The 14,501-nt window shown below is 38.9% G+C and overlaps 2 protein-coding genes across 2 annotated transcripts; both read left to right on the top strand.

Moving 5' to 3' along the window:
• The first annotated feature begins 2,288 nt into the window (after window positions 1-2,288).
• LOC112281644 (uncharacterized) lies at window positions 2,289-8,500 on the top strand. Its single transcript, XM_024518400.3, has 9 exons — window positions 2,289-2,430; window positions 2,571-2,724; window positions 3,336-4,203; window positions 4,401-4,604; window positions 4,842-5,776; window positions 5,932-6,226; window positions 6,386-7,020; window positions 7,178-7,768; window positions 7,968-8,500. The coding sequence occupies exons 3-9, from the start codon at window positions 3,538-3,540 to the stop codon at window positions 8,446-8,448; spliced, it is 3,807 nt and encodes a 1,268-aa protein (XP_024374168.1). The 5' UTR covers window positions 2,289-2,430; window positions 2,571-2,724; window positions 3,336-3,537; the 3' UTR covers window positions 8,449-8,500.
• Window positions 8,501-10,669: 2,169 nt separating this feature from the next.
• Window positions 10,670-13,494, top strand: LOC112280909 (uncharacterized). The gene is made up of 4 exons (XM_024516850.3): window positions 10,670-11,308; window positions 11,860-11,924; window positions 12,114-12,312; window positions 12,579-13,494. The coding sequence occupies exons 1-4, from the start codon at window positions 11,168-11,170 to the stop codon at window positions 13,086-13,088; spliced, it is 915 nt and encodes a 304-aa protein (XP_024372618.1). The 5' UTR covers window positions 10,670-11,167; the 3' UTR covers window positions 13,089-13,494.
• Window positions 13,495-14,501: the final 1,007 nt, after the last annotated feature.

Raw genomic sequence — 14,501 nt, 5'->3', positions numbered from 1 at the left:
TTACAGATGTATTTGTCAATAAGATTAGAATGATCAACAATGTTAAAATATAAAATCATTCCTTTTTTTCAGTAAAATTGTGTTATCGAAACTCTCAAGTAGTACAACCTTAGAATATATGTCAAATTTGATGGTATAAACATGAGAGTTTTGCAACTTTTAACAGGAATTTTGAAGAATACACTACCTTCCTTTTGTAACCTATTTAATCTTTATGCATGTATTTTAACAAGAAATGTAATAAAACTGTAACAAAAATGAGTATTTTATTTTATTTTACATTTCTGTTAGTTTTCAATTAGTGAAGCGGGTTTGTGAAACAATGTAATTAAATAAGAGTAAATCAAATCATATGAAAAATATGTTCAAGTCAGCCAATTCACACCAAGTTAACTTATAACTTTGTATAGTGACCACTATGTACTTTTCACCTCTTTCTAATAATTGGAATTTAGATTTTTATTTTTCAATGAAAATACCATTCTCCTTAAAAATTACATGAGAACTTTGTTTGAACAAAATATCTATAAATTATAATATACGTTTTTATACAGCACAACGCAAAGTAGTCTTGTTTTACATACATCAACTCAAGTAGTTAGGGAGGTTGTTCGTTCAAAATCAAATGCAAATATATCATTATTTGTACTTTTCTCTTTGAATAAAAATTGTAGAATATAAGAGGATTTATATTGATCAATGAGATTCAAATGAGTACCTACGGACTCTGTAGATTTTATTATATTTTTATTGGCTTTTTCTTTCTATGTTACATGTTTTTGGTTTGAGATGACAAAATTGAAATAAGAATTCATCAATTTGTTTGTTTGTTTGTTTGTTATTATTATTTTATTTATTTATTTATTTTTACCAAAAAAAAATAACACAAAAATGCCTTCGAAGAATTTTTCATTTTATGTTCTTAGAATTCGTTTTAACATTCTGTTTTCACAATTTTTTTTTAATATAAAGTCGAAGCATTCAAATATATATATATATATATATATATATATATAATTTTAGAATTCGTTTTTGTATATTATAGTATGTAATGATAATTTATTGTGAAACCAACTTACCTTCAAATACAATAAAATGTATCATTTACAAGAGATTTGAAGACATGTTAAGAAGGCATCATAATCAACAACTAACTTCCCTGACACATATATGATTAACTCAAATCATTACAGTTTTTACTATGCACATCTAAATCATCAATCATTTGTGCTTAGTGACAAACTAACACACCAAAACATTAAATCAACCAAGTTAATGATATTTGATACATCTCCATTCAATTGCAAAATATACTGTCCACGAAAAATCTCATCATAGATTTAAGAAAATACCACAACGACACACAAAACTACATCACAGTGAAAATTAATTATATACCCATACTTTTCACACACGTGATAATATCTGAAATAAAATTGTAAAAGATCAAAACTTTTTCAATATACACAAATACTTTTCAATCTAGTAAAGTAAAGTTATATGATCAAACAAATAAAATTGCTCGAGGAAGTGAAAGGAACAATGAGATCCTTGACTCACAATGCCCACCAAGACAGTCAGTTTAAACATAATCACACACACCCACACATTTATTAAGCGAAAAAAATCTCAAAAATCTAACTTTGATTAAAAAAAAACTAATGTGAAAACTCCACTTGTAATAAAAAAATAGAAAAAAAATGTAACCAAAAAAAAAAAAAAAAAAAAAAAAAAAGGAGAAAAAGTGGAGCTAATGTGAAACCCTAAAACGCCAAAACTAAGTTGGTGGACAACAAGACAAGACCAGAATGGTCCTGCCCACACTCACACTCGTCCCCTCGAAGCCTCTCTTCTCTGCCCAGCTGAGAGAAATTCGTACCTACCTGCCCGATCTGCCCGATCTGCCCGATCTGCCCGATCTGCCCGAGAAAACATTCACTAGCATCTGCCCGAACTACCCGGAGATGAAATTTGAGAATCTGCCCGCACTGCCCGTCGGCGGTGCAACGGAAGACCAGAGAGCGGGGCGTGGATGAGAGAGTCTGGCGACGGCGACGAAGACTCCTCCATGACAAAAACAACAACAACCCCATCCTCGATTGGGAAGAAGAAATCGGGGAAAAAACAGGGGGGAAGAAGAAGCAGGAGTAGAAGAAGAGGGAAATGAAGAAGAGAAAAGGAGAAAAGGAGAAGGAGGAGGAGTAGAAGAAGAAGAAGCAGAAGGGCATCGAGCTCCATCGCCATCGCTACTACTACCTCTACTTCTTCTACTTCTACTACTTCTATTACTACTACTCTGCTGTCTGCCATGCAGCATTAATCAAGCAGTAGTGCTCTACTCTGCACACTCTAATCCCGACTCTGCTCTGCTCTGCTCCGATCTACTCTGCTCTGGTTGGGGGGGTTGGGCACAACAAGCAAGCAAGCGAGGTGTGGCAATTCCCTCGGCAACCAACCTTGGCGATTAACTTTGGCAAGTCTGTCTGCGAATGTAGCAGTGAATGTCCTCCGTTTGGTTTTCTGTGAACTTGGTTTACTTTTCTTACTGTCTCTTCCTCCACACCATGCAGCGTGATCGGCGCTGTGGGGGAATCATCCCTTGATGACATTCCTTTCCTACTCGGACGATGAGTTTTGGGTTCTATCGCAAAGCATCGCGGGAGGTTGGATGAGGGCACACTGAGGAGGGTGGCGGGCGAGCTCATCGCTGTGGGATTCCTGCTGGTGAGTGTGTGTGTGTGTGTTCTCGAGGCTGGGTTTTAGAGCCTGAGAGGTTTCGGGACATGGGGCGAGTGAGTCTTTGACGTGCACGCATTTTGGGTTGCAGAATTTGGGTTTAGTTCTTGGGTTCCGGCGATCGTGAGGGGTGCGGAGTGGGCTATGTTTGAGTTGTGGTTGAGAGCTTTCTGGGGCGTTGTTCCAGGGTCTGTTTCTGGTGGGGCGTAGTGAGGTGCAGAAATCTACTGTCTGTTGAATTCGGAGAGTATTTTGATGAATAGTCTAGGTTAAAGTTCGGCTCGATTGGATTTCTGAGAATCGGGAAGCTTCGTTTGGCGGAAGTTGAATTAACTTGATCATTAATTTGATTCGTGTGGGTCGTGTGATTCTCTTAGATTTTATTATTCTTAGTATCATTATTTAAAAAATAAATAAGTCTGAATGTAGTTGTCTGTTCTGTGGCATACCAACACACGATTGAAATAAAATTCTTTGTATTTTTGTGCCCTTTGGGGAACTCAGAACTCAGATTGCTCTTCTTTCTTTTCTTTTTTTTCAAAAATAATTTGTAGAGCCTAAAGTAGTAGCTGAGGGTGAAAGGTCAATGACGAATGCAGGTTGTTTGAGGCTCTTCGTGTGATGGTGACCTACATTTGCTGCATACTCCGAGCTGAGCAGGGTCGGTGATTTTGGGGTCGCTGTAGATAGAACTATTATGGTTGTCCCTTCCTGAATGGCGACCGATTTCTTCAAGCTTTTCACCTTATCTTGGAAGGAATTGAACTTCTATTTGGAGCTAAACGGTAATTGGAGTTCGATATGGCAGACTTAAATTCGTGGGCAATGGATAGTTTAAGTGGTTTGAACGATGTTCGAAAAGATACCCCTATGGAAGACTTCGAAGATCTAGACGTTCTGGAAGAGGAATTATCTCATGTAAACCCACCCGCCAATGACCTTGAGGGGTTTGAAGATGATGCGCCTCGTGCAAGCTCCCCCATTGTCATTGATGATTTTGAGCCCACACAGATGCAAATTGACCCTACTGCAAATTTCGATCCTCCAGAGCTGAAATATGTGAAAGAGGAGCCTATAGTGGAACGGGTCGACTGTGGCGGTAAGAAGAGAATGACCGAACAGGAAGAAGAAGAAGAAGCGCGCTGGGCTGTTGCGAAGATGTTCTTTGATCATAGAAGTCTGGTGGAAAACCAGCTACAGAGCTTTAATCAATTTTTGGGAAAGGAAATGCAACAAATGTTCAAAGAAGCTCTGCCAGTTGAGGTTGTACCAGATCATAGTCCGGCTTCAGTGAGGATCTCAGGGCTACCAAGGTATGCCCGGTTTTGGTATGGTGCAGTTACCGTTGGAACACCGGATACATTCACAGATGATGAGAAGAAGGTGACTAAAGTTCTGTATCCCAGAGAGGCGCGTCTTCGAAACATGACCTACTCCGCACCAATTAATCTTGAGATAAATCTGGAGGTGAATAATATTTTCACATTCTCTTTGATTTTTCTGCGTGCTGTCATATATCTCGTTTTGGTGTTTGCATTATTTGCCTTGAAGCTGTAAGGTGCATGTTTGACGTTGGACCCTTCATGTACTGTTACTCTTTTCAATTTCTCAGTCCGGTATGGTTTAAATTAGCTGACGAATAAGGTGGAATATGTGCATGACAGATTTACCAAACACATGTGAAGTCGAATCAGCAAGAGAAGGTAGTGCTTCAGACAATGAGTGAGGATGTCTGCATTGGTAGGATACCAATTATGGTTAAAAGCAAATACTGCAATCTTTCCGGGTTGGCTGACACGAAATTGAAGAGGAAGGAAGAGTGCGCTTTTGACATTGGTGGATACTTTATTATCAAAGGTTCTGAAAAGGTGCGGAGGATTTAACCTGGATGGGTTTGTGAGGTAGCACTTTTCCTGTTTTTTCAATTCCAATTTTAATCTTTGAAAAAAACGTCTACCTGGATTTTGTCTAATGTGGGTTTGAAAACTAGTTTTGGATTATGCTCAATAGTACAAGATATGCTTGATGAAATGCTGAGGATACTCGAGCACAAAAGTTCTGATATGTGATAGATTTCGTCCTAAGGTTGTGAAGCATGCGTACAGGTGCTAATCGCGCAGGAGGAAAGATGTGATCAGCGAGTTTACGTACAGTATTTTAAAAAAAAAAACACCTGGTTAGCCACATGTGCCCCTTCGCATAAGGGATTCTTCAATTATCGTAGCAAGTCACCAGTGAGGCTTGTCACTGATAAAAACATGTCAACTCTCGATATGACCCTCCCTCGTGTATCAGTCCCAATTCCTGCTGTAATTATCATGAGGGCATTGGGTTTTTGCTCAGATAAGGAGTTCATGGAGATGGTGTGCTACGATTTATCTGACCTGCACTTGATGGAGCTGATTCGACCATCTATTCTAGCTGCGGATGAGTACATGGTCAAGTTCTTGAAGTCAAAGAACTCGACATCCAAGACGGCAATGCAAGCCGTGCGCCAACAGGACAATGCTTTGGCTTATATTGGTTCAAAGATGACAAACAATGTCAAACCTGATGAGGAGTGTGGTAGAGATGTTCTTAACCTCATGTTCCATCACATTGGGCAGGGTTATAAGCAGAAGGCGTATTTTTTGGGGTACATGATTCGTCAAATATGTTTGGCACGCTTAGGTCGATGTCCTGAAGATGATAAGGAGCACTACAAGAATAAACGTCTCGATCTTGCGGGTCAACTCTTGCGACACCAGTTTCGAGCAGCAATGGCACATCTCCAGCGGGACATGCAGAAACAGTTGCAGAAGCACCTGGGCAAAGAGGACAGCTTAGGCTCGATAAAAACCTTCGTCCAGGAGTCTATAATCACTAAAAACCTGCAAGGTGCTTTTACTCTGGGAAATTGGAATACTAGTGAAGGTCAACGTAGCTCGGGTGTTGTTGGTGATATCAAGAGGACGAACACTATTGCAATGATATCACATCTACGCCAGCTTCGGCTGAACCTGCCCCCGAAGAGCAGACCTACTGAGTCTGCGCGTCATCCGTATGTTTCTTCCTTTTGAAAACTTTAATTTTAAAATCTGTTAGCGCGTTGAAATTAGTCGTGCATGACATTGCCGGGCGATTTAAAGTGGCTTGCTAGATAGCTGCTCGTAAATTATAATGAGAATTTAAATTGGTTAGTGTGGATGTATGCAGGAACTTCTCATACTGGGCAAGAGTGTGCCCTGTACAGACAACTGATGGAGATGATTGTGGACTGGTTAAGAATATTTCACTCACAGGAATCCTGAGTTCCAACACAGAGGAAGAACCACTGATGGCTATTCTTTTGGATCACGGGATGCGATATTTGGAAGAGATACTACCGTCTTCATTGGCTGACACTGACAAGGTTTTCCTGAATGGCAAATGGGTCGGCACATTAGATAACTCCCAAGATCTTGTGAATATACTTAGAGCACACAGGCGAAAAGGAGCCGTTCATGAGGAGGTATAGGTTTTCGCCTGAATTAGTCCATTTCTCGGGTTGCATTTCTAACTTGTTGGTTGATGATGTTACGATTTTTTATTCCTACGAGCGGATTTTGCCGCCTCACACACATTTATGAAATATGCCAATAAAGTTTGGTGTTATTGCGTGCCAACACAGACGGAAGTTGTGAAGGATGACCATCTAAAAGAGGTCCGTATCTACACAGATGGTGGGCGAATCTTGCGGCCACTCCTCGTGGTGCAAAATCAATGCCTGGTGCTATCTAAACGCCATCTGAAGAAGATCAACATGGATATGAAAACTGGAAAAACTGCGAAAGAATGTTGGCAGGCGTTGCTTGCAGATGGTGTTGTAGAATATCTCGGAGTGGAGGAAGAGGAGGGAGCAATGGTTGCATTGGGATCTGATGACTTAGCGAAGGCTCGTGGTTGTGATGGTGCTCTTGTTTACTCGCACTGTGAGATCGATTCGTCATACTTGATGGGGCTAGGTGCCTCCACAATACCTTTCTTGGAACACAATCAGGCTTCTAGAAACCTGTTTCAGTCCGACAAACACTGCAAACAAGCTATTGGCTTGTATACGACAAACTTCCAGTCGAGAGCTGATGCTAGTGCCAGCCATTTGTTTTATCCTCAGAAACCGTTGGTGACGACGCGAGCTGCCAGCATATTGCAAAAACCCGAGCTTTATAGTGGCCAGACGGTAATTGTAGCTATTTTATGCTACGGCTATAATCAGGAAGATTCAATAGTTATGAACCAAGCCTCTGTTGATCGAGGCCTGTTCAGGTTGGTAACTTACAACATCAAGTTTGTTGACTACTTCGTCGTCATTGTTGGTACGAGGTCGAGTTTCTACCAAAGATCTATGGATATATCTATTTCTCTCTTCCTGTATGTCCTTTTCTGTTTCTCTGATACGTCAATATACCTTCTTGGTGGTCAGATCTGCACATTATAAGACTTACAAGGGTGAAGAGAAGAAAAACATACAGGAGCAGTTTTCCAAGCCAAGCACCTCTGATGTGAAAGGGTGGTACAATAAGAGCTTGGACAAAGTAGAAGGCGATGGATTTCCTTGTTTAGGGGAGAAACTTGTGAAAGGTGATATCGTAATTGGGAAGGTAACGTCAGAGGTACATAACCCAAGACAGGTGGACAGTAGTACACACCTCAAAGTACATCAGAAGGGGCACGTGGATCAAGTTATGCTCAGTTCTGAGGAAGATGGACACCGGATAGCTAAAGTTCGACTTCGGGTGACTCGAGCTCCACAGGCAGGTGACAAGTTTTCAAGTATGCATGGGCAGAAGGGAGTCATTGGGGCTCTTTTTCCTCAAGAGGACTTGCCTTTCACGCAGCAAGGAATTGTTCCAGATATCATTATGAACCCTCATGCTCTTCCGAGCAGGCAAACTGTGGGTCAGATATTGGAGTGCTTGCTTGGCAAGGCCATAGCTGCGAGCGGAAAGCGCCGGTATGCAATACCTTTCTCTGGAATTGACAACGCGGAGGCCATAAATCAGTACTTACACGAGTAAGTTGTAGTCATCCCCGATTTTGATGGTTTTGCACAATTGTGTCTATTAAAGAAATTAAAGGATTACTCTTTGTGATTGTCTTCTGTCAGTTGGAATTCTAGCCTGCTGTGCTGTCACATTCAAGTAGCAGGCTTATTCAGCAAAAGGGGGCGTAAAAATAACATTAACGGTAGCTGGATGTTTTTGTTGTCTCAGAGCAAAGCTTGCAAGAGGGGGTTGTGAATTTATGTCCAACGGTACAACTGGTCAGAGATTGAAAGTTTTAGTTACGATAGGGCCGACTTTTTACCAGAGACTTGAGCATATGGCTGAGGACAAAATCAAGTACAGGGGTAACACGGGACCCGTGAACTTACTCACACGACAACCCGTGAAAGATCGGAACTCTCTTGGAGGATTGAAATTCGGCGAGATGGAGCGAGATTGCATGCTTGGACACGGAGCCTCAGCAACATTGCGGGAGAGATACTTCTTGCTTAGTGATCCTTACAAAATGTACATATGTCAATCATGTCGAAGGCCTGCAACAATGGACTCTTCCCGAATTCCCAAGTGCCAGTTTTGTAAGAATGGTAAACGCATTGTTCAGGTTCAGATCCCTTATGCATGTAAGCTGCTTTGGCAAGAGCTCTTGAGCATGGGCATTTGTGTCTACATGGACACCAAAAAATGCTAGACCTGCCAGATGTATCATCATTGTAAATGTACTAGTCCTGCTTGTTTTCAAATTTCTGCGTACTGGAATGATAAATTTTTGTGCTTTTTCTTTTTGAATTCTAGGATCTGTATCTTTAAACAACATGAACATTATACAATGTTAGATTCAAAGGTGAAATTGAAGACACTTCAATAGTTCGTGTAGATACTCGTGAAAATACTCTTTTTCGTGTAAAAACATTATATTTGCGTAATATGTTGATTGAAAGGTTTGAAAATGCAGCATAGAATATTTGTGAATTTCCTAAAATTTTTGCACTTCAACTTCTTCTTCTTCCTTTTTTTTTTTTCTTTTTTTAAAAAATTAATAGAAGACATGATTTCTGAAATAAACGTTAGAAGGTGGATCTCAATAGGTGTGTTTTTGTTGTGATATCTGTATTCGACCACTAACAAGTTGTATAATACTCTAAAAGGTTTGCCTTTGTGCCTAATCTTTAAAGTAAGTTATCAACAACACCTAATCAATCATTAGGTGTTGTTGATAACTTAGCTATTATTCTGGTAATACCCAACGTATAGTTAGTTGTTCTTTACAAAGGGATGACATTGTGCAGCTGCAAAATGAGTATTTATGTGCTCATTGGCTGGACTAGTCAGTAACATATTAAATTTGGAGCGCTATGGTCATTAAACCAACCATGACTAGGTTGATTCTTTAAGTATTCAAAAGAGGAAATTACTTCAACTTTTTAAACTCATTTCAAACTTTTGTTTTAATCCTTTAAGTGTAGCTCAAAAAAATACATGTAACCTCCATAAGTAATTCGTGTCCAACAATAATTTTGTAGGTAATACATTCTCATTTGGTAGTTTTGAAACTGGCAAGTTCTTTTGAGGATTTGCAATACATCATGTTTCAAACAATTACTCAAATTCCCATTTCAAAAAATGTAGTGAATTTCTTTCAAGTTCTACTTTATATAATTGAAACTGTTGTATTACAATATCTTGATTGTTACAATTCAAATAGTATGTCACTCAAGTATTAGATATTCTAAATGATGCAGATTATGATTCTGCTGTAAAATTCATAATTTTTTCTACAAATACCATATATATATATATAGATATATATATATATATATATATACATATATGGTGAAACAATGATACATGACAAATATGTGTTCTTATAACTATAAAAATCTATAAAATTTATCAAATACTTGTTTTGCATTTACATGTGAAAAAATTAAACTTGAGTTTATTTTTTTAGGAAACAAAGTATAATGTTAAAATATGTAAGTTAAGACTTTTGATTCAATATATAATCAAACTTTTGAATGTTAAGTTATTCATTTTTGTAGGTATATTTTTATTTTGATTACCAAATCTTTGAAAAAAATTACATTTAATGCATTTCATCAATTTCTCTCAATAGCAACATATTTATGTCAAACAAGTCACAATACAACAACCATAGCAACCATACCAAACAACCTTACTTACAACCAAATCCTCCTAATAACCAAATCCCAAACCTTTTGAAACTGAAGTTGAGCTGCGTAGATTAGTTGAGTTAGGCAATTCAAAACTCAAGCCAGATGAACAAAGTGTAGTTCAAAATCACTTGGGTAATCAAAGATATTTGCACCACCACTCTCCAGCAAAAAAATTAAAATTAAATTAAAATTAAAACACAATAAAAGTGCAGAAGAAAAAAACAAGCAAACAAAACAAAACAAAATGCGGAAGAGAAGAGGCCGAACTTTTGAGTGGGTGTTCATGAGCAAATTGTGTGAAGATTCACGCAAATTGACACAATATCATCTCCATCTCTCTCACACACACACACACAGAAAAACACAGAGAGAAACACACATCAAGGTGTATTTGAAATCGAAAACATGTGGTAACGTGCAATTGCAAACACAGGAGGAGGAAGAAACGGGTCTCAGATTGTGGTGAGGCTTGCTGCGCACAGCGCGCAATTCTCAGCCGAGAACACACAATCTGCGGCTATGGCGAGGGTCCGATAGATGTGTCGTGGGAAAGCATGGTCGTTACCGTTGCCAGTGAACAGAAACGCAGGATATGGAAACCAGGGACCAGTAGGACGGAGGAGAGCTGGGAGGACGAAGACCCAACGAAGAAGGGTGGATGATCGTCCATTTTCCCCTCAGGAAGCTTCTGCATAATCCCCTCATGATTCAGTCTCCTCGACTATACAGACGCACAATCGTGAAGGGAGTCGAATGTTGTTGCAACACCCTTCGTCACTTCTCCTCAATTTTGCTGTGCTTGTGATTTTGAGTGCAGTGACTTTGATTGATTAGTGATAGCTACAGATCGAGTGGGAAATGAGGCAGTGAGGGGTTGGCTGGAAAACCTTGGGATTATGCAGAAGCTTCATGGTTAAGTTGGAGGAATTGGAGAAGCTTGAAGCGAGGAGGGACGTTTTGTGTTTTTTGCAAGAGCTTCGTAACCTAGCTTGCGTTGAAAAAAGGGTGCAGAGTTCAATCGGATGCGCGGATGAGTTGAGAAGAAAGTTCTGAACGAGCAAGAGATCATCATGGTGTTGTTGAAGACTTAGAAAGCCATGAGCGTGTCTAATTCTGCTGTGGGCGCCCTAAAGTAGCCAAGTTCTTCGGTTAGAAGACGTCCGCATCGCACTGGTTCTTCCATTGGTTTTCTGGGTTTAGGGTTTTTGAAGTTCTTGGGTGTGTCATTTTACGATGGATTTGGGAAAAATGAAGGATGGTGCAGAGCAAACTTCTCCTCTTTTCAGAGCCTGGGTCGCGGCCCGTCGTCCGTTTAAAGTGGACTCGCCTTTCTTCGCCGCCGGTAATGTGGAACGGGAGTTGGTTGCAAAACAGGTGCTTCACTATCTGTGCTTCTCGTTGCCATGCCTTGTGTAGAGCATATTGCTCATCCTGATAATGTACAATTTTGTCCTTGCTGGTTCCTTGATCGGTTTGATTGTAAACATGTTTCCCGATCTTCAAAACCTTCTGAGCTGTGGTCTTAGCACAGATTATGTTACATGAGCTTTAGATCGCTAGAAGCCAGAGCCATCAGTGGGCAAGTACCATCATGAATCGGAATTGCATCTTTTCCTGTTTTTTGCCATTTTGGCTTTTGTCGCATCTCTCGGCTTATTCAATCATGCACTTTGCACGGATGTCAAGTAGATTCATTGCGGATTGTTCACAGTGCCCGTGAACACTTCGAATTAGCCTTGTGCTCTCTCCGTAGTAAGAATAATAATATTAGGACATTTTCGTGATCTACTAACAGGTTATAAGCTCTTGTCCCATCATTTCCTACAAGCATCTGTTAGAAGGGCTCTGGAATTGTGATTGCTTGCACGCTTTTTTTCGTTTCGCACGTTTCAAATCTCAAGAAAATTGTGTGGACTGTGTTGTAGATTTCGTTGGAAATCACTGAGGAGGAGAAAAAGCACATCGTGCAATCAGAGGAAGAACAACTCTGGTAAAAGCCCTCACCTCTCATTTTCAAAGCCATTGTTAGCGTGTGCATTGTTAATTTAAAAACACCGACTGCAAAATGGTAACCACAAGTCCATAACTTCCAGAAATCGTCTTTACGGAATGAATCAAATGGTTGCAAAAGGCTACCATATCGTTTTCACAGGCATGTTGCGTACTATGAGTTCTGCAGGGAAATATTCTGTCCTATTGTAGGCTGTAGGACTAAACTGAAAGGAGTGGGAGAGCTGGAATCTCATTATCTATCTCGACATTCAGCCACGTGCTCTATATGCACACGAGTCTTTCCCACAACGCGTCTGCTTAATCTTCATGTGTCCGAAACACATGATTCGTTCTTCCGAGCTAAAGTTGCTTTGAACTATCCCATGGTAAGTTCTCACTGTCCATAAATAAGTTAACTTTCCTGTGTACACTCTCAATCTTTTTGTATGCCAAAGTGGCCTGTCTATCTCAAGTTCTTGTACAATGAAGATGCAGATGTTGGATATTTCTATAATAAATCACTTCGCCGCGTTGTTCGTGACTGTTCTCAAACTTCAGCCTTATCATGTTCGTTTCAATTTGCCGAATAGAAATGCATAGTGGAACACTGAGAAAGCTAACTCGTCTGACTTCCTTGCCCCATCAAGCGCAGTATGAGTGTCTAATGGAGGGTTGCTCAGCACGATTCCTCAGTGACTCAAATAGACACCAACATTTAGTCGATAAGCATCACTTTCCTCGCTCCTTCCGGTTCCACGTCAAGAAACATGCCTCCCAAAAACAACGACAACGGCAGAAAGCTCACCAACCCAGCAACTCTGGGAGTACACCGAAACAGTCAAAGAAGAATCAGAGGGCCAAGGCAGCATCAGAATCAGCTCCCGATGTGCATACAGACCGTAAAGACTACGAGTCAACCACACCTTCGGAGACCCAGAACCAGGACACACCTATGGACGTGGATGAATTAGTCACCGCAGTATCCAGACTGAGCACCGTCTCCCAAGATGAAACACCCTCGGTGTTGAGATTTGGCCATAGACGAGGCCGTGGGGTGCCATTTGGACAGAAATCTCGAGGCTCGGGGCGAGGGAGAGGAAGAGGAAGATCGGGGCGTGACCAAGAGGATGACTCACCCCCACTGCAAAGCATCTCAACCTGACCCATCTGGGTATGGTTCTGACATCTCTTCGATTTCCGTTCAACTTGCAGTGGACATTAGCTGTTTCGTTGTTTCCCTCGCTTGTGTTACATCTCTCCAATCTCTGCAACGTGAATTGTAGTCTTCATTTATTGACAGGGGTTGTTCTCTTAGATCTCCAACAATGTAGATGATTGGCCCCGAAGGAAGAGTGGAAAATCTCTTCGTTTTCCATTGTAGTTCCTTTTTTTTTTTTACTTTTTTTATTTTTATTTTTATACTACTGTTGAAGATTTTTCGATGCTTTTATTCATTTGAATCTGTTAGAAGTAGAGTTATTACAATGTTTTTGGGCTGGATTTTGAGCAGTTGAACTGCCTCCCACATTGTACGTTGCCCAAGTATATATACGAACCAATTTTTGTAATTTGTGTGTTCCAGTTTTACAGTCATGCGCTTTTGGTATCTGAGTCCATTATAGTATGTAGACACTTCAATATCATCGGCGACTTTGACGTTGCCATTACAGAATGTTCTTCATCTAAGATTAATGCACAAGTCAAATTATTTTACATGAGATGAGGAAGATAATTAGTTGGCTTTATATTTTCACAAATTAGTGAAAAGATTGTATAAGGAAAAATAAATGAGCTCGAATACATTGTTTTTACTACACAGCATGAATAAGTGTTTTCTCTTGGAATTTGTGTTGAAGCCCTCCTTACAATATAATATAAAATGTAAAAATATCATTTTAAAATATAAAATATATCTAAACTAAAATAATAAAAAAAAAGAGCTCCAAAATTTGTCATTTTTTTATCATCTCATAATATTCTCTTAAAAAAGAGTAGAAAAGTAATAGAGACATGTGTTATTTGTCAAACAATATACTATGTGAATTGATAAGTCATTGATATAATGCATAATTTAGATGTCTTTTCAAAAAAAATATATATGTATTTTTATATAACATAGCAGTAAACTCACATAATAATTAATTCATTACATATTAAAAAATAAGATAATTTTTTTTTTTAGTAAATTCTATAAATATTCATTAACCTTTGAAAATCCTTTTGATTAGTCCTTTTTGAAACAATGCTTTAAAATTAAATAATCCTATCAATTCATTTTTATTTATGATTTTGTCTTATTCAATACAATTTATATTTTGGCACATTAGAATAGTTATATTTTGTTTTATTTTGATTTAATGGATTGTTATTACAACTTCTAGATTTCGATTTCATAAATATTTTAATTTTCATATTAAAAGTTGATCTTATAGTAATGATAAATTTAAAATAATAAATAGAAAATTAAATAAAATATTTTAAATATTGCATATTACTCACATCTAAGTTGGTTTTATATAAAGTATGTTTAAGAAATTTAACTATAAATTTATTATTTTTCTATAAAAACATCATA

This window comes from Physcomitrium patens, chromosome 4 (assembly GCF_059467195.1).
Source record: "Physcomitrium patens ecotype Gransden chromosome 4, ASM5946719v1, whole genome shotgun sequence".
NCBI classification, from domain to species: Eukaryota; Viridiplantae; Streptophyta; class Bryopsida; order Funariales; family Funariaceae; genus Physcomitrium; species Physcomitrium patens.
Note: the sequence above shows the minus strand (reverse complement) of the source record. Positions and strands in the feature narration are given on the sequence as shown.